This window comes from Rhinatrema bivittatum, chromosome 1, assembly GCF_901001135.1.
Source record: "Rhinatrema bivittatum chromosome 1, aRhiBiv1.1, whole genome shotgun sequence".
Classification (NCBI taxonomy): Eukaryota; Metazoa; Chordata; class Amphibia; order Gymnophiona; family Rhinatrematidae; genus Rhinatrema; species Rhinatrema bivittatum.
In genome coordinates, this window is record NC_042615.1 from 542514495 (window position 1) to 542534043 (window position 19549).

Sequence of the window (19549 nt, forward strand, 5' to 3'; positions counted from 1 at the left end):
AGCAGTGGCTATTCCCCAAGTAAACTTGATTAATAGCCATTAATGGACTTCTCCTCCAAGAACTTATCCAAACCTTTTTTGAACCCAGCTACACTAACTGCACTAACCACATCCTCTGGCAACAAATTCCAGAGCTTTATTGTGCGTTGAGTGAAAAAGAATTTTCTCCGTTTAGTCTTAAATGTGCTACTTGCTAACTTCATGGAATGCCCCCTAGTTCTTCTATTATTTGAAAGTGTAAATAACCGAGTGACATCTACTCATTAAAGACCTCTCATGATCTTAAAGACCTCTATCATATCCCCCCTCAGCTGTCTCTTCTCTAAGCTGAACAGCCCTAACCTCTTCAGCCTTTCCTCATAGGGGAGCTGTTCCATCCCCTTTATCATTTTGGTTGCCCTTCTCTGTACCTTCTCCATCACAACTATATCTTTTTTGAGATGCGGTGACCAGAATTGTACACAATATTCAAGGTGTGGTCTCACCATGGAGCGATATAGAGGCATTATGACATTTTCCGTTTTTATTAACCATTCCCTTCCTAATAATTCCTAACATTCTGTTTGCTTTTTTGACTGCTGCAGCACACTGAGCTGATGATTTTAAAGTATTATCCACTATGATGCCTAGATCTTTTTCCTGGATGGTAGCTCCTAATATGGAACCTAACATCGTGTAACTACAGCAAGGGTTATTTTTCCCTAAATGCAACACCTTGCACTTGTCCACATTAAATTTCATCTGCCATTTGGATGACCAATCTTCCAGTCTTGCAAGGTCCTCCTGTAATGTATCACAGTCTGCTTGTGATTTAACTACTCTGAATAATTTTGTATCATCCGCAAATTTGATAACCTCACTCGTCGTATTCCTTTCCAGATCATTTATATATATATTGAAAAGCACCGGTCCAAGTAGAGATCCCTGAGGCACTCCACTGTTTACCCTTTTCCACTGAGAAAATTGACCATTTAATCCTACTCTCTGTTTCCTGGAGAAAAAAAGGGCCAAACTGCATTTTCTGTAAATGTCTTGAATAGGAAAGACAAGTGCACCATGTCAAAGGCTTTCTCTGCATCAATAGACAGTAAAATAGGGATATGTTCTTTACACACCCACCATGACAAGTCAACAATTTTGTGAACATTATCTGCTGCTGACTGGGAATGAAGCCCACTTGATCATGGTACACCAGCTGAGGTAAGATCCCATTTAGACATTAAGCTAGGACCCTTGTTAAAATCTTAAGGTCCAAATTAATTAAAGAGATCAGACGGTAAGGACCCACAGAGGATGGGATCTCTGCCAGGCTTTGCAATAACAGAAATGCCAGCCACATTAGTATTTATTGCAAGAGAGCCCCCCTCCCAGAGAGATTTGAACATGCCAGTCAAAGGAGTAACCAAAGTATGGGAAAAATGCTTATAATCACTAGACAGCCCATCCAAATCTGGTGATTTGCCCACCTTCAGGTTCTTAATGACCTGCAGAATCTCAACTGTGCTGATTGGACCATCCAAAAAACTCTGTTCAGAGGTGAGGCAGGGAAGTGATATGGTATTAAGATGTGTCCGTATCAGCATCAGCAATGGCTGCCTCTGTACTGTAAAGGGTAGTGTATAACTGCATAAAGCAGTTCTGAATTTCTGCAGATTTGTTAACCATATCCCCCTGTGCAGTTTTAACTATGGCAAAAGAGCTCTAGATATGTAAAGCTTCTGGATGCCTCACTAAATATTGGCCAGCCTTGATTCCCCCCCCCCCCCCCCCCCACCACAAAAAAAATATTCCTGCTTAGTTAATTCTACCCTATGAATCAATTTAGCATCATCTGGTGACTGCAGTTCTGATCGAGCCAGAGATAATCTGCAAAATATGGACTTGGATTGGATCTCATTCAATAGTCGAGACCACTTAAATTCCATTGCCCTTTTGCAATGGGTAACCTGACAAATTAAAAGGCCTCTCGCTACTGCTTCAGAACAATCCCGAGTCACATCTTTAGACATAGAAGTATGGGCATGGAGCTAGAAATACTCTTAACATTTGCTCCCCTAGAGAATCAACAAATGTCATCTTGTAACAAACTTTCATTAAGACACCAGAATTATTGACCACAATCCAAATCCTGAAAAGAAATATCCAGCCAAACGAGTGCATGGTCGGACTAGGTAATGTTCCCTATATTCACCGCTACTACTCGATTTTGCAACAGTTTGTCAATAAGAAAATAATCAATATGGGAATAAGACCCTTGGGACGATGAACAAAAGGTATATACTTGAGATTTAGGGTATCTCTGTCTCCAGATATCAAGTAGACTCCACTGAGATATTAATGAGCAAAGCATCTTCCTTCCCCTTGTAAGGACTATGGCAACTGCTGCGAGTTCTCTAGAGATAAGGACGCACCAAGTAATCAGTTTTTTTCCTCTAATATCTCCAATTGCATATTAACGCTAGATTTGAACCGCTTGACAGTTTTTCAACCGACATATAAGCCTTAATTAACACACAGTCCTTTCTTATTATAATATGTTACCATTCGTTGTTGGCACATGTATAATTTGTAATCTATACCAATTATAGTTTTTCCTTATTGTGCCTTTCTGTAAACCGTTGTGATGGTGAGTTAACTTAATGACGGTATAGAAAAGTTTTTAAATAAATACAAAATAGAGTAGGGTTTTTAGAAAGGTCAAAGTTTCCACTCTCTCAGCATGAGAGAGTAAAATAATATCCAGTGCTTCCAGAAATGTGGATTGGGCAGAATTAGGAGAATATAAATTAACAAGTGCGAGTATGTCTCTGCCCACGCTAATTTTTAGCAATAAAAATCTGCCACCTGGTTCTGAAGCCGAAAGAGCACTTTGTATGTAAAAAAGTTAGAAATCAAGATGGCCACCCAGAATACTGAGCCCCTATAGTGCTAGCCGCCAAAAATGGGTGCAGGTAGTCTTTATGAAAAAGGAGATGCTCGTGCCTTTTCCATGGGTGAGTCTCCTGTAAAAAAAAAATTAAAAAAAATACAATGGAAGTTTTGTAGGCTATTAGGTCCCCAAAAAACTGGTGTTTCTAAAATGAATTGCGGCCTTTAACATTAAGGGAAAAAAATCCTAGTCTCCATTAAACATTATAGAAAACCACACCCCATGACCCCAGTTGCCACGCTCTGGTGATCTATGTAAAAATGTAAGTGCAATCTGCCCCAAAAATTTATGTGCAGTAACAGAATCCCCCCCCCTCCCCTCCACCACCACCAAATTCGCAATCTGCCCAACCTCCATGGCAGATCTGCCACCCCCTGTGGGACATAAGTGAAAAACCAAGGTGGAATAGAAGCCAGTCCTCCCCGATCATCCAATAAGAACATTATTCAAGAAATAATAGTAATTGTCCATCAGTTAAGCTTGAAAAATACAATAAAAAACATTGCAAAATTATCAATATAACAAGAACTACCTGCCAGACCATTAATACTGCAAAAAATATAGCAGCCAGGTTCCAGAAGAGGCAATTGAAACTGAGACAAAGAAACAGTTGCACACGTCGGCCCTGACCAGACAGAGCTGCAGGAGAGTCTTCTGACTGCTGTTGCAGCTTCCTGCCTCCTTTTCCAGTGGGTTTCCATTTTAGGTATGTATCCATTTTAGATGCTCCAGATGCCATCTTAGATACAGGAAAGCTGAAAGAAATATTTGCTTGCATGAAGGCTTCCACAGCACCTGGAACTGTTTTCACTTGATATGTTACACCTTTAACCATAAAATGTAAGCCAAAGGGGACAGCCCACCAGTAAGGGACTTGCTCATCCCACAGCGTGTGGGTCACCTCCTGTAGCTCGTAGCACTTGCGAAGGATAGATTGTGGAAGATCATGAAAAACAGCAATGGGGGTCTCCCTCCCATTGCAATTCAGCTACTTCGAAGATGAGAGATTTTTGAATAAAACTGCATACACAAAATTTTGGTTTAGGGCCCAACACCCTGTGTGCACATTTGGTTTTCATCGGCAACATAGGGCCATCAGCAGTCGAGGCGTCAGACCCCATAGTTGAGAGAATGAAGGTGCATATATTCAGTGCCACTGCCATGCCATCTTTATAATCTGCAGTTTTGGGTACCCCCTGAATTCTCAAATTGCAGCGCTGCAAGTGGTTTTCAAGGTCTTCCAATTTTTCAGCAAGTATTGCAGTCTCATTTTGTATTTGCTTCTGCTGTGCTGTTAAATTATTAATGATGTGAGCATGCCTTCAACGTGAATGTCGATGTTGTCGATACGGGAGCCCAGGGCTGCCAAATCATCCCAAACCTCCGATTATGGAGTTTAGGACGTCGGTTTTTTTTTTTTTTTTTGTGCTGTTTCATATCAGCTTGGAACTCTAAAAACCAGCCCCATAGTTCTTCTCTTGTCTGTAGATCAGTGGTGCCTGAGATAGTGAAGGATGCTGATGCGGCATCTTCCAGGGCAGGGCCTCCCGTATTTTCTGCAGCCTGGCTACCATCAGTGCAGAAAGATTCAGAGGTCTGTTTGCTAAATGAAAACTGTTTCAAGTCCATAGTTTTTTGTTTAGTCGCCATCTGTGGAGATTACTGTGCAGTGTAACAGCCAAAGATAACAAAAAAACAAGCAAGTAGCAATGCTGTAAGATGGAATTAGTGATCAGGGGTAGAGAGCTTCTCAATCATATGTCCATCTTGGTTGGCCACGGAAGAGCGCCCCCCAGAGTAATAACATTCTTAGAAAGTTTATGGTGGATAATCAGTTTAATAAAAAGCAATCTTCACCCAGACCAGTCTTTAGAATATTTGAATGTACAATTCAATACCAAGGAGGTATGAGTATTTCTAACATCAAAGCGCATGGTCAAGGTTATTGAGCAAATAAAACAATTTTCATCATAAAGAGCAGGCCTTTGGTGCTATCTTCAAATATTAGGAGCAATGACAGAAACAATAGATCTAGTTTCATGGTTCATAGCTCACATGAGACCTCTGCAGAGTTTTCTCCTATCTCGTTGGCCACCACAAACACAAAATCGAGTGTGGTATCCCCTTCCTGATTCAGCAAAGGGAAGTATTGCTTGGGAGTCAAAAACAGAGAACCTAGAAAAAGGAGTAAGTCTAGAACCATCATTGAGGACATTAAACCATAGTTATTAACAAGATGGGGGGAGCGCGTTGTCAGAAAGAAATAGTACAAGGAGGCAATCAAAAGACTGGAAACCAGAGCAATAAGGTTAGCAATATATCACTTTCTTCCACTTCTATAGGGCAAAGCTTGGAGAATTCTTTGTAAACAAACAGGGGGAGTACACAAAGTCGAAATATCCGAAGAGACAAATCTCTTATTTCTTTGTGCAGAAAGAAATCTACAAGAAAACCTTCAAGCCAGTTACCTCAGAAGAAATCTTCTGGATCCAGGCAACTGGGAATTCAGCCAAGTGTTGTTTCAGATGATAGTGAAACAATGGGGAACCCCCTCAGATGGATCAAATGGAGACTTGCAAAAAATTTCTAAGTCCATTGATGTTTTAGCTGATGTAGAAAATGTGGAAGCAAAGGAATAGATTTATTAATTCAAACATGGCCAAGAGGAGAGATGATGTATGTTTTCCCATCATGTCCATTAGAACATAAGAAAATGCCATACTGGGTCAGACCAAGGATCCATCAAGCCCAGCATCCTGTTTCCAACAGTGGCCAATCCAGGCCATAAGAACCTGGCAAGTACCCAAAAACTAAGTCTACTCCATGTAACCATTGCTAATGGCAGTGGTTATTCTCTAAGTCAGCGGTTCTCAACCTGGGGGTCGCGACCCCGGCGGGGGTCGAACGACCACAACACAGGGGTCGCCTAAAGCAGGGTCCCCAACCACCGGTACCGGGCCGTTGGGGTTTTTTGCCGGTCCGCGGCTATTTTTTCTGCCAGTCGCGTTTTTTTGGGCTTGTTGGGCGGGACTTGTGCTCTGAATCAGGGCGGACTGTAACAGAGCACAAGTTGGGCGGGACTTGTGCTCTGTTACAGTGATTGGCTGCTGCTGCTGCGATGAAGCCTGTCCATAGCAGGCGCACCCTATCCCTATATTGCAGCAGTAAGCCAATCAGAGCAGGAGCTGCAAGCCTTGTTGATGCATACGTCAGGAGCACATTTTGTGGGCAGACCCAGCCAGCACAGCATCGCACGTGGGCGGAACGGGAAGACCAGCAGCACAGCGTTGGAGAAAAACAGCAAAGGAATCCAGAGTGTGCAGCTACAGCCAGGTATCAGGAGGGAAGGAGTTAGTATGTTGGGAGAGGGTAATGAGTGTGTGGGGGCCGGGGATGTACTGGGGGGAATGAGTGTGTGGGGGCTGGGGATGTACGGGGGGGAATGAGTGTGTGGGGGGCCAGAAATGTGCTCGGAGAGGGTTAGGGAGGTGGGAATGAGTGTGTGGGGCCAGAGATGTGCTGGGAGGGGGGGGGGGAATGAGAGTGTGTGGGGCCAGAGATGTGCTGGGGGGGGGAATGAGGGTGTGGGGGGCCAGAAATGTGCTCGGAGAGGGTTAGGGAGGTGGGAATGAGTGTGTGGGGCCAGAGATGTGCTGGGGGGGGGGGGGGAAATGAGAGTGTGTGGGGCCAGAGATGTGCTGGGGGGGGGGGGGAATGAGAGTGTGTGGGGCCAGAGATGCTGGGGGGGGGGAATGAGAGTGTGTGGGGCCAGAGATGTGCTGGGGGGGGGGGGGAATGAGAGTGTGTGGGGCCAGAGATGTGCTGGGGGGGGGGGGGGGAATGAGAGTGTGTGGGGCCAGAGATGTGCTGGGGGGGGGAATGAGAGTGTGTGGGGCCAGAGATGTGCTGGGAGGGGGGGGAATGAGAGTGTGGGGGGCCAGAGATGTGCTGGGAGGGGGGGGAATGAGAGTGTGGGGGGCCAGAGATGTGCTGGGAGGGGGGGAATGAGAGTGTGGGGGGCCAGAGATTTGCTTGGAGGGGGCTGGGGAGAGGGGTATGAGTATGTGAGGGCATTAACTGCTATAAAAAAATAAAATGTTTCAATCTCATGTGTTTTGGGCTTGTTTTTTTGGAAAAAAGTTCTTGTTCGTTCATGAAAACCTGGCAACACTGCCGGAGCCGCACGGGCAGGAAGGAGGAGGCGCTTCAGCTGCGTGCAGAAGAGGGGCAGCGGGCCGGGAAGACTAGGGCCGCTGCAGAGCCCATCCTGTGGCAACCCGTAAAGAAGAGGCCCAGAGGTGAGAGAGAGGTGTGTGCGAGTATGAGATGAGTTGAGAGACTGTGTGTGTTTGCAGAGACAGCATGTGAGAGCCTCTGTGTGTGTGAAAGAGACAGCATGTAAGAGTGAGAGCCTGTGCTTGAGCAAGGCAGCATGTGGGGGTGTGAGAGAGCCTGTGTGTGAGACTCAGACAGCCTGTGCCAGTGAGAGCCTGTGTATGTGTGTGTGAGAGAGAAATGCATGTGAGAATGAGAACCTGACTGTGTGTTTGAGGGAAGAAGACAGGTGGAGAGAAAAGAAATAGAAAAAAAGGCAATATTAAAGGAAATGGCAAAAAATTAGAAAGGGAAGCAGATGTAAAAAAAAAACATTTTATTTTTTTATAGCAGTTAATGCCCTCACATACTCATACCCCCCTCCCCACCCCCCTACAAGCAAATCTCTGGCCCCCACACTCTTTCCCCCCTCCCTAACCCCTCCTAGTACATCTCTGGTCCCCACACTCTCATTCCCCCCCCTCTGTAACCCCTCCGAGCACATCTATGGCTCCACACACACTGATTCCCCCCTCCCTAACCCCTCCTAGCACATCTCTGGCCCCCACATACTCATTCCTCTCTCCTCAGCCCCCTCCAAGCACATCTCTGGCCCCTCACACACATTCCCACCTCTCTAACCCCTCCGAGCACATCTCTGGCCCCCCACACGCTGATTCCCTCCTCCCAGCACATCTCTGGTCACCACACTCTCATTCCCCCCCTCCGTAACCCCTCCGAGCACATCTCTGGCCCCCCACACGCTGATTCCCTCCTCCCAGCACATCTCTGGTCACCACACACTCATTCCCCCTCCCTACATCCTAATTCCTCCCCTCCTGCTACCTGGCTGTAGCTGCACACTCTGGATTCCTTTGCTGTTGCGCTCCAATGCCGTGCTGCTCTTCCCGTTCCGCCCACGTGAGATGCTGTGCAGTGCTGGCTAGGTCTGCCCACAAAATGTGCTCCTGACGTGTGCATCAACAAGGCTTGCAGCTCCTGCTCTGATTGGCTTACTGCTGCAATATAGGGATAGGGTGCGCCTGCTATGGACAGGCTTCATCGCAGCAGCCAATCACTGTAACATGATTCAGAGCACAAGTCCCGCCCAACAAGCCCAAAAAAACACGACTGGCAGAAAAAATAGCCCAATTAAAAGCAACCCGCGAATCGGAAAAAAAAAAACCGCGAATGACTACAAAAAGAAGCCCAATCTCGCGGTAAATAAGCGAGGTTGGCAACACTGGTGCCAATAGCAGCAATCAGCGCCTCCCCAATAGCCACGTGGCAGCAGTGGCAGTAATTAGATTAATTGTTTGACTCAGCTGGAGGTGACAAAGTATGAAGTGGGATGTGAAATCAGCTTGATCTGGTGGAGAATTAGGATTGCTGTTACACATGAACTGTATTTGGCAAACATTATTAAAGGGAGCCAGGATAATCAATTGAAGGCTGCAGCTGAGGACTGATTCATTATGACTCATGTAGAAATTAGTGCATTTTCCAGATTAGTCTGCATAACACAATTCTCAACATTCAGCATTATTTCTGCTGCATAGACTTTTATCTGAGAGGCTCTGAGGTTGTGAGGGAGCCAGTAAGAGTGAGAGCATGAGTGTGTATGAGAAAATCCAGGGGAGTAAGAGTGTGTGTGAGTTGGGGGGGGGGGGGGAGAGAGTGTATCAGTGTCTGTGAGAGTGAGAGGTTATGGTGGGTATAAGAGCATGAATGTGTAAGTATGTGACAGTGTATGTGTGAGAGAGAATGGACATGTGAGTGTATGTGTGAGAGAGAGAGGATAACCTCCTAATCCTCGACAATATCAGGGTGACTGGAAATCAAGAGCTCCCATGTATGGACAGCAGGGGCTTTTTAAAATCCTTATTAGTTTTAATTATTGTGTGTTATTTGATATATGTGCTGTTTTGAAATATTATTGGTGTGTGGGAAATTATAAAAATGTATATGATTTTAATTAATAGAAATTCTATTTATCAGTAATTTTAAAATATTCTTTTATTAGTATGGTTTTACTATTATAACTGATGCTTTATGTTTCTTAATTTTATTGTTTTATGAGGAATGGTGGTTCTGTTTATAAATGTCATAATAAATAAGTATGCACTAAAATCCAACCCCATCCATAACCCCGCCCCCATATGACCAAAGACCCACCCTCGCAGGGCGAGGGCGGGGCAAGGGCGGGGCAAGGGGTCACCGCAACATGAGGAACTGTATTTCGGGGTCACGGCATTAGAAAGGTTGAGAACCACTGCTCTAAGTGAACTTAATAGCAGGTAATCAGCATTGATAAGGGATGTACACTAAGAAAAATAAAGAAGGAAAAAGCTTGATTCTAGTAGTGCCAGATTAGACAAGAGGGCTATGATACGCAGATCTAATGAGGTTATGAATCAGTCAACCACTAAAGTTTCCAGAATCCTGAGGTCTTCTGAATGAGGAACCAGTTTTGATGGAGGACCCATCTCTATTCAGTTTTACAGCATAGTTTTTGAAAGATCAAGATTTAAGCAGAAAAGGCTATTCTTCTGTGATTTCCACTCTTGTGAAAGCAAGAGAGGATTTAACATCTCTAGCATATGTACATACGTGGTGGTTATTTGAGAAATATTGCAAAGATGTCTATTAATCTCATCATGGCCAGCAGAAACTACAAATGTTACATTTTCTACAAAGAGGTTCAGAAAAAGTACTCTGTTCATTAAAGGTCCAAAAAGCAGCAATTTCTTTTTATAAAGACAGAATCAAAGGAATACGATAGCATTCCATCCAGATGATATGTTCTGCATTTGGGTAAAGAGATTACATCCATTAAGAGCAATTATTCCTCTATGGCAGAGCTTTCCAAACTTTTCATGTTGGTGACACACTTTTTAGACAAACATAATTTCGGGACACAGTAATTCAGTCTACTAGCAAACCAGAGGTTAAAGGTTAAACGAACAAAATGTATTTCGACAATTTATGTATGTTTCCTTTAAATATATACATAATAAAATGTTTCACGACACAACCTATCTTGTGAAAATCTTTCATTTATATTAAAAATATATAATATTCCAAGATTAATGTTATTGTTATAATTTATGAGTAACAATAATAAAACCAAGTTATTGTGTTATTCAATTTACCTCTTTAATGAGATATATGAGCTTGATGGGATGAGCACAGCTTTTGAATATTTGGTGTTAATAAGAAAGTCCAAAGGGTCTTCTGCGTAATTTTAAAAAGCTGGCCAGTTTCACACTATAAAATTATTTGATAGCCTCATTCAACTAATTCTATATGGCTATGAGAGTGAAGACTGGAATTTATAGGAAGGGACAGAATGTCAATATAAATCCTGCACCTCCAGTTCTGTAACTCTGTGCATCCACTGAAATTCCCCCAAACAATGGAGCTTGAATGTTTCCCTTACAGCTCATCATACTAAAAGATGTTTTCAAATTCTGGTGTCACCTCACAGTAACAGCAGCACAAACACCTTCCACTGCCAGGCACATTGTGAACGAAAATAAAACCTCGCAAAAAAAAAAGACACTCAAAATCTATACTGCAATCCCATCATAACATAACAGTAATAACACCAAGGACTCTAACAACAATAACCCTACCTGTGAAAAAGCAAGGGTAAATATTATACTGGGTCCTAGAATACCAATACACCACCTACTGAGGAAACAAAACAAACCCGATTGCTATAGATCCCTATGCTAGTGAATTTCTCATCATGGTCACACACACAGAGCAGAGACAGACCCTCACCAAATACAAAATAAAGGAGCACAAATTAGACAAAAACTGAAATGGAAACCCCAAGAAGCCAGACTCTGTGTATTAATAATGGAAAAACAGAACCACCATTCCTCATAAAACAAAATCAAGAAACATAAAGCATCAGTTATAATAGTAAAACCATACTAATAAAAGAATATTTTAAAACTACTGATAAATAGAATTTCTATTCATTAAAATCATATACATTTTTTACAATTTCCTAAACACCAATAAAATATTTCAAAATAGCACATATATCAAATAACACCCAATAATTAAAACTAATAAGGATTTTTAAAAGCCCCTGCTGTCCATACGTGGGAGCTCTTGATTTCCAGTCACCCTGATATTGTCAAGGAAAAGGAGGTTATCCTCTCTCTCTCACACATACTCACATTTCCATTCTCTCTCACACATATACTGTCACATACATACACATTCATGCTCTTATACCCACCATAACCTCTCGCTCTCACAGACACTGACACACTCTCAAGCTCTAAGACACTCTCTCTCCCTCCACACACACACCCCCACACAAACTCTTACTCCCCTGGATTTTCTCATACATACTCTGTCTGGCTCCCTCACATACACACAGACACCCAGGCAAACTCCCAGTCATTCTCACACACTGAAACTGACCCCCAGGCAGGCTTCCATTCAATTTCACACCACTCCCTCAGGCATGCACACATTCATTCTCACACACACAGACCCCCAGGCAGGCACCATTTCATTCTCACACACACATACACCACACACAGGCCGGCACCTATTCTCACACATACAAACCCCAGGAAGACACCCATACATTCTCATACACAGACACACCCTCAGGCAGGCACACACTAAAGGCAAACCCCCTCTCTTTCTTTTGCCAGCAACCTCGGAGCCTCTCTCATTCCTCTGCTGCCACTGTCACTGCTGCCGCATGGCTATTGGGGAGGCGCTGATTGCTGCTATTGGCACTGAAGCCCATTCTGCTGCCTCCTCTGTGCAGGCCCCGTGGGTTTCCACTTCCTCCATGTTGATCTCGTACATTGTGAAATCAGCATAGAGAAAGTGCTACTCTTGCACATTACCAAAGATTACATGTGCCAATCAGTAAAAAGTAATTTATTTCTTTTTTTTTACCTTTGCTGTCTGATCTTAGTTTTCTAATCGGTTGGTCACATGCTTTTTTGTTCCACCTCCCCTTTCTTATTTTTTTGCCAATTCCTTTCATATTGTCTTTTTTTCTATTTCTTTTCTCTCCATCTATCTTCTTCCCTCAAACATTCAGTCAGGTTCTCATTCTCACATGCTTTCTCTCTCTCACACACTCACAGGCTCTCTCTCATACAATCATTCATACAGTCTCTCTTGCACATGCTGTCTGACTCTCACACACCCAGGCTCTCTCTCACACCCACATGTTGTCTTGCTCAAGCACAGGCTCTCACTGTCACATGCTCTCTCTCATACAATCATTCATACACAGTCTCTCTCTTGCACATGCTGTCTGACTCTCTCTCACACACACACACAGGCTCTCTCACATGCTCAACTCAGCTCACAGACGCACACAGTTGCTCAACTCAGCTCACAGACGCACACAATCGCTCAACTCAGCTCACAGACGCATGGGCAGGAAGGAGGAGGAGCACCTGCATGTTTCGACGTGACCTTTTTCTTCTTCGGGCCGTGGTGAGGTGAGCTCCACCACGGCCATGCCGATCTTCCTGCTGTGTCCACAGCGATATTTCACTGCTCAGCCGCCAGTGGGATGAGCTCCACCGGCGGCTGCATTGGCTCCCACTTGCCGGTGTGTCACGTGCACCGGGTATGCGCGACACACCGGCACACCTCAGGTGACACACTAAAGTGTCGCGACACACACTTTGGAAAGCTCTGCTCTATGGAATCAAACTTTAGTATTAAAGGCTCTATCTAGTTTCAGTGTTTCTCAACCCAGTCCTCTAGCACTGCCTGGCATATCTGGCTTATAGGATATCCAGAATGAATATGTATATGAATGATTTAAATGCACTTACCTCCATTGTACGCAAATTTGTCTCATTCATTTTCATTCTGGATATCCTAAAACCAGACTAGTCAGTCCCTGAGGACTGGGTTCAGCAACATTGCTCTAGTAAAACCTCCATTCGAACCTTTAAAACATATGCAGCAATTAAGGATCTTTCAATAAAGACAGATTAGATTAGTTGCTTTTTTCATCAGCAAGATGTATTTGAGATGCAGGCACCATCTTGGAGAGACCCTTTCTTAAACATTACATCAAATACAGTAACTTTGTCAAATTCCTTCATTCTAGTTTTCATTTAAATCAGACAGTTACATTCACAGCTTTCTCAAAAGAAGAATGTGAAGGAAAGAGCAGGCCTTTGAAGTATCTGGACCTGTGACGACTTATTCTAAGATATTTAAAAGTAGTCTTTTAGAAAAACAGATAAACTATTGATATTTGGAGAATTATGCAAAGATGAGGTAGCATCTAAAGCTACTTTAGTAAGATGGATTAAGGAAACGATTACTATGCTGTGTGTATGTACTGTATATGCAGGGATAATAACATAGTGAATGAAGGCAGATAAACACCAAAATAGTCCATCTAGTCTGTCTAGCAAGTGGTTTTTTTTTTTTTTTTTAGGGTAGCAGCAACTGTCACTCCATACAATTCAGATATAATTAAAGCCCATTCCAGATGTATTTAGGCCCCATTCCATAAAACGGCAATCTTCATCATGGGCAGAGGCTTGGACTGTACATCCTATAGATGTTTGTAAAGCAGCCCCATGATCAAATTTGCATTCTTTTACAAAGTATTATGGATTGGATGTTCTCGTAAAAGAAGATGCAGCTTTTGGAGCAAGTATACTTAAAGCAGGGTTAATATCCACTCTTCTATAATAATTGGGCTTTGGTACTTACCAGTCTTTCTGGACTGGTGTAGCAGGATGAGAAGGAAGGAGAAATGTAAACTTACCTGTCCAGAAATCCACTTGGGAAGTTAAAACATAAAAAAAAAATGTAGAGATATGTGTGTAAGACCACCTCTATGGTGGTTGCCTGGTCTTCTCTATCATTCACTCGAGAGAAAGTTTAAGAGAATGTAATAGGAAATATTCTTTTTATATTTTTTAAACTTGCATTTAAAAAAATGATTAAGAGAAGCCACGTTATTCACGATCATGTCCGATCTAGATGTTATAGAAGATACTCTGTAGTACACAGAGGGGTAGATTTTATAATCTGAGGATGCAGCCTACATTTGTGCGCGCTACCTGGCGCGCACAAATGTACGCCCAATTTTATAACATGGGCGCGCAGCCGCACGCATATTATAAAATCCAGGGTCAGCATGCGCAAGGGGGTGCACACTTGGCTTTCGTTGTTCCCTCTGAGGTCGCTCCCCCACCCCCCCATCTTTATTTCAGGAGTTACGCCTGCCGGCCGGCTGCCTGCACACCATCCCCCGGCACGGCCGTTGTGCCAGAGGACTCGGGACCGCCCCTTTTTCAAAGCCCTGGGACATACGCGCGTCCCAGGGCTTGCGCGTGTCACCGAGCCTATGCAAAATAGGCTCGGCGCGCGCAGGAGCAGGTTTTCGGGGTTACACGCATAACCCTTTGAAAATCTGCCCCAGAGTGAACCCTGACATCAGCAGATGTTTCGGTTTCCCTGCATCAGGGGGTAAGGGACTTACCTTAGTTGTAAGGTCTTTCAGATGTGGTGAAACGCGCTTCAATTAGATCTTCTGATCTCCTCCTCTTCTTCATCAGAAAGCTGCTGCTTTCTCTTAATCATTGATTTGAATGCAAGTTTAAAAAAATATAAAAAGAATATTTCCTATTACATGCTCTTAAACTTTCTCTCGGGTGGATGATAGAGAAGACAGGGCAATCACCCTAGAGGAGGTCTTACACTGGCTTCCCGGCTTGCTGACACCCTCATTAGACATATTTATTTGGCACTTATCACAAATATGCTGTTTTCATATCCTGTTTGTGTTTGACATAACTTTGTGTACAGGAATTATTGGGAATTGTTGGTCTTAGTTGAAGTCTTATAATGCAACTTAATGTCTTCCTCTACAAACAAAAAAGTTGATAATTTTGTTATAAGTTTTAAAGTTAGTAATGTTTATGTAGTTTAAATTCTGCTTTTGTCATGGGAATACTAGCTTTAATTGTCATTGCACCACAGCTAAGTAGTGATGTGCTGTGCTGTGCCTCTATCTGCTGGATAGGGAACATAATGCAATCATTCTAGACTAGTGTAGCAAGAATAAAGGAAAGGAAATTAACAGGTAAGTTTAAATTTCTCCTTTTTGCATAGACACAGAGCAGAGCAATCCGTTTTGAATAAGATCCATAGGGCCTGAGTCACTTAGGCATTTTCTCATAGACACAGAATAGGAAAAATGCCTTAGTGAATCTGGCGCTTAGTCTGAAAAGAAATCTTGTATTCATTTGGGGGGTTTTTTTTTTTTGTCTGTTTTTTGTAGGAGCTGTGTGCAGAGCATTGTGATGTACAGTTCCTTAAAGTTGATGTGACTGACTCAGAGGTAAGCTATTGAAATGCTGTTTTATCTCTACATATTCCAATACTAGTTGTGCTCCCTCATCAGGTCCAATAGAGATACTTCCATTGGACTGGTGAAGACGTGCACACTAGGCTGACATAACCTTTGTGTGTGACTGTGCCAGCCGTTTGAGCTTATGGGCTTCTGTTTTCTGTAACACTCTGGCTCTTCCAGGTTCTGATGTGCCCAGCTAGCCACAGTTGCATTTCCTAATTGCTAGGATTTTGGGGGGTGCCAGAGCAGCAGTGTCTTGCTGTGGCCTTACAGTAGTGTTAGGCCATGTTGAGGGTGGTGGGGAAGGACCTTCTTTCTGGTTTTGTCAGGGCTCTCATGCTGCTGAATTGCTCAGAGACACTGCCTACCTTGAGATGCTTCATAATCTTGCCTGATCTGTATCTTAACTCGGAAGATAAATAAGAGGGCAATTTTCAAAAGCCATTTAGCTGTGTAAATAGCTTATTTACCCAAGTAAAAGAGCTTTTTAACAATTGTCCACCATGTCAGGAGTTCTGTTTGAGCACAGCAGCATTTGGAATTAAGAATTCCCCTGATGAAGAAGATATAACATTTTGAAATGTGCCACATTGGACTTTCTTTAAGTGAATATATTGCTGTCAGCTCAAAATGTTAAGTGGGTATTGAAGCGTGTTGGATATATTACTCGAACAAACCATCTCAGAATTTGTATCCAAATATACCAAATCAATAAACTTGAAAGACACTGTTTAACCCATTCTCCCAAGCTTCTTTTTTCACTGGGGAGAAAGTCAGTCTTTCAAGACCCTGGACTTTAAGGGGTCTTCTCACACCTTCCATTTAAAAAAAACAAACAAAAACACTATACATTGTCAGCTTTTGTAATAAATCCTTATACTTTTGTTGTGGGGCTCTTTCCCTTGTGGACCTTAGAGTCCCTGGAATCTGCTGCTTTGCTTCTTTGTTGCTTAGTTCTGCAACTGAGGATTCTCCAGGACTGAGAGGGAGCCTCCTGGGCTCTGGCCTTGGTCGAAGGGACAGGGGTTGATGGAGGTTGCTTTCTTTAAGGCTTTGGGCACCTGCATGTTGATCCAGGGGTAGAGGGGGTTAGAGTTGGGCTCTGAGCTTGGGTTGTCCCTGCCCTGCTTTTCTGGGTTCATGTCCTCTTTTGGACCGTTCTTGCTTGAGGTGAGACCAGAGGCCTTAGATGGCGAGACTGAGGAGGACACCATGGTTGAGGCACTCTGTGCTGCAGCTGTTTGGGGAGTGGTCCTGGGGTTAATGATCCTCATTACTCCTCTTATAGGAGTGTGCTCGACCTCTTCACACATGAACACCCTGTCACCTTCGAGGAATTTATATACCCTATGTGCATAGCCTTTGTGAGAGAGGTCATCCTTCTCTTGTTCTTTAGGTAGCTTTATTATCTCCTCTTGCTTGTATGATTGCATTTGGCGGAATGCATGGTCCTTGTGCCCCATGGGGAGAAATGAGATGCACAACTTCAGATTCCCCTGGGCACGAAGGTGTGTCTCCAGGATCTGCAAGGGCAGGAAGGGGTGACATTAGATAGAATGACTCCGCTACCAGAACCATCGAAGGAGATGGAAGACCCCTTTCACCACCAGCCCTTTCGCAAGTGCCTGGTGGAAGGAAGCAAGAGAAGATAGAAACAGGATCACCCTTCTGTACATTTTGCCACATGCTACTATACTTTGTTACCCCTACCTTCTTTGTCATGACTGTGGCATAGTCCTGAGGTTATGTATTTTGGAACATGGGGCAGCAGACCCAATGTTTTCAACTCACATTTGCACCTACCCTGGTAGGTATTAGTCCATTTGATTGCAGCATAGTTGGGGCTACGCTGCTAGCCACCACTGCCACATATGAAGGCCTGTGGCCATTTGGGATGGCTCCACTTGTTTATGTCTTGGAGGAGAATCCTCCTCTGGGCTTAGAATTGCATGAATCTTGTAGCGGAAAAACAAAAAAAGAAACGCCATTAACAGAACCCAAAAATGAGGACAAAATCTGATCAGGATGGACTGACCAAAGCTCTGGCTGGAGGTGATACATCCTCAAGCAACAGTTCACCATCCCATGCAATGGAAGTGGGAGAGGGAGAGGAGGAAGGGCTAAACATCAATGCAGAGCTATGTGCCATCTCTAGGAATAAAAAGAAAGTGAAGTGTTCATATATATCTGACAGGTCTTGCCTGGCACCGAAAGGGACATCTCTCTCCAGCCTTCCAGAGCTTGCTCAGCTGAAAATTAAAAGGTTACGAGCTGGAACAGGTGCTGAAAAAGCAGGAAGTGAGACTCTGTGAGAATGCCAGGGAGGTCACGGAGGATGAAACCATCAAGGAAGGGAGATGCAACACTTCACAGCCCCCCTCAAGGTTTAAATAACATAGAGTGGTACCAGCCACTTCCTCTACTTGAGACGTCCCACATATGGGATGAGCTCATTTCCCCCCCTCCCCCAGTCTTAATTTTAAGACCCTCCTGTTATCACTAGGTCCTGAAGCAGGGGAAGGTGTGCCATTGTCAGAGGAACCCCCGTGGTTTTCTATTCCCCCCCCCCCCTCTCTTCTGTCACTATCAGCCGCAACACAAGTGGTTAGTGTGGTGGCCGGGGGTGACATCATTGGGAGGTACAATCGGCAAAGGCAGGGAGTTGGGTGACACTCAGGGAATTAACCCCAGAGCAGGGGAGGGGGAGGAGGATGGAGAGAGGGAGGAAGGCCCAACTGAGCTGAGGGTCTTCCCCCAGGTGCAACAGATGAAATTGTGCCTAGGGGAACGACCAGCAGACATACTAACTCTGCCAAACGCAGGCGAGGAGGTGGGAAGGGAGGAAGGGCATCCCTGAGGGAGCTACTGAGCAGCGCACCTGAAAGACTCCTCCCATAAGATGAATCCTGAGACACTTTTGCTATGGGCCAAAATGGTCCATCTTGCCCCATCCCCTTTCATGAACTAGATGCTTTCCTCTACGTACCATGAGGAAGGAGCAGTAGAGTGGACAGAGCTCTCAGGAGGTGACCTGGCATGGAGCATCTTCACATCTCCACCAAGGCCCTTGTGGACCATCTCCTGAAGAGCAAGACCGTGAGATCAGTAGACAAAAACTGGACTCACTGGTTCTACATGCAGCTAAAGCCCCTTCCATGAGGGACTTGAATGTGCAGCAGTCAAATCTTGACAGAGGATGGCTTTGACTATCAGCACCTTGAACACCAATGGCTCCAGGGTGAGTCTCTGCTGGAGATGGATACTCTCCTTTCTTCAGAGAAGAGGGTACTCCATAAGTCTTCTGCAGGAGACTCGCCCCCCTCCAGACAGTGAAGTCAACTAGCTCCTGGAGTGGTACGGCAGGGTGTTTTTTAGCCACTCCGGACATACTGGGGGGTTGCTCTCCTACTTATAGAGTCCCTGCAGGCCGACATTCTGGATGTTCGATCCTTCATGCCAGGCCGTTTGCTCCACTTGTGACTTTTCATCCTGGGCTGCACGGTCAAGCTGATCAAGTTGTATGCTCCAAAGGGGAGGCCTGCCAAGTTGACATTCTTTCTTTCTCCATTTGTCAGTCCTGTTGCAGACCTTGGATACTGTGGAGGAGGTGGTGCTCATGGGTTACTTTAATTGTACTCTCGAGGTCCATGACTTTACCGGCCAGCAGGACTCTACCCCTCCTTGGTTGCACTGATGGGGGAGACTGTTATCTGCTTCTCCCTGGCTGATATCTGGTGGCTGCATCACTTTCTTTGCTTATGTCCAGGTGACGGGACAAATCAGCCACACCTGGATCAACCGTCAGCAGCTTCATAAAGTCATAAGCCCTCGCGAGTGCCATTGAGGTGGCAGACTTCACAGATCATCACCTTGTGTCCGTGAAGGTGAGGCTTGACTCAGTTGGGCCTTGAGCCACCCACTAATAT

The 19549-nt window shown here is 44.4% G+C and overlaps 1 protein-coding gene across 4 annotated transcripts in view; it reads left to right on the forward strand.

Moving 5' to 3' along the window:
* Positions 1–19549, forward strand: part of LOC115098599 (thioredoxin-like) — a 64161-nt gene that overhangs the window by 25097 nt on the left and 19515 nt on the right. For 2 of the 4 annotated variants that reach the window (XM_029615304.1, XM_029615313.1), the window contains one exon: positions 15552–15611. The exons of the other annotated variants lie outside the window; for them this stretch is intronic. In XM_029615304.1, coding sequence (XP_029471164.1) covers positions 15552–15611 — 60 coding nt within the window. The remainder of the gene's footprint in view (positions 1–15551; positions 15612–19549) is intronic. 4 annotated transcript variants of the gene reach the window in all.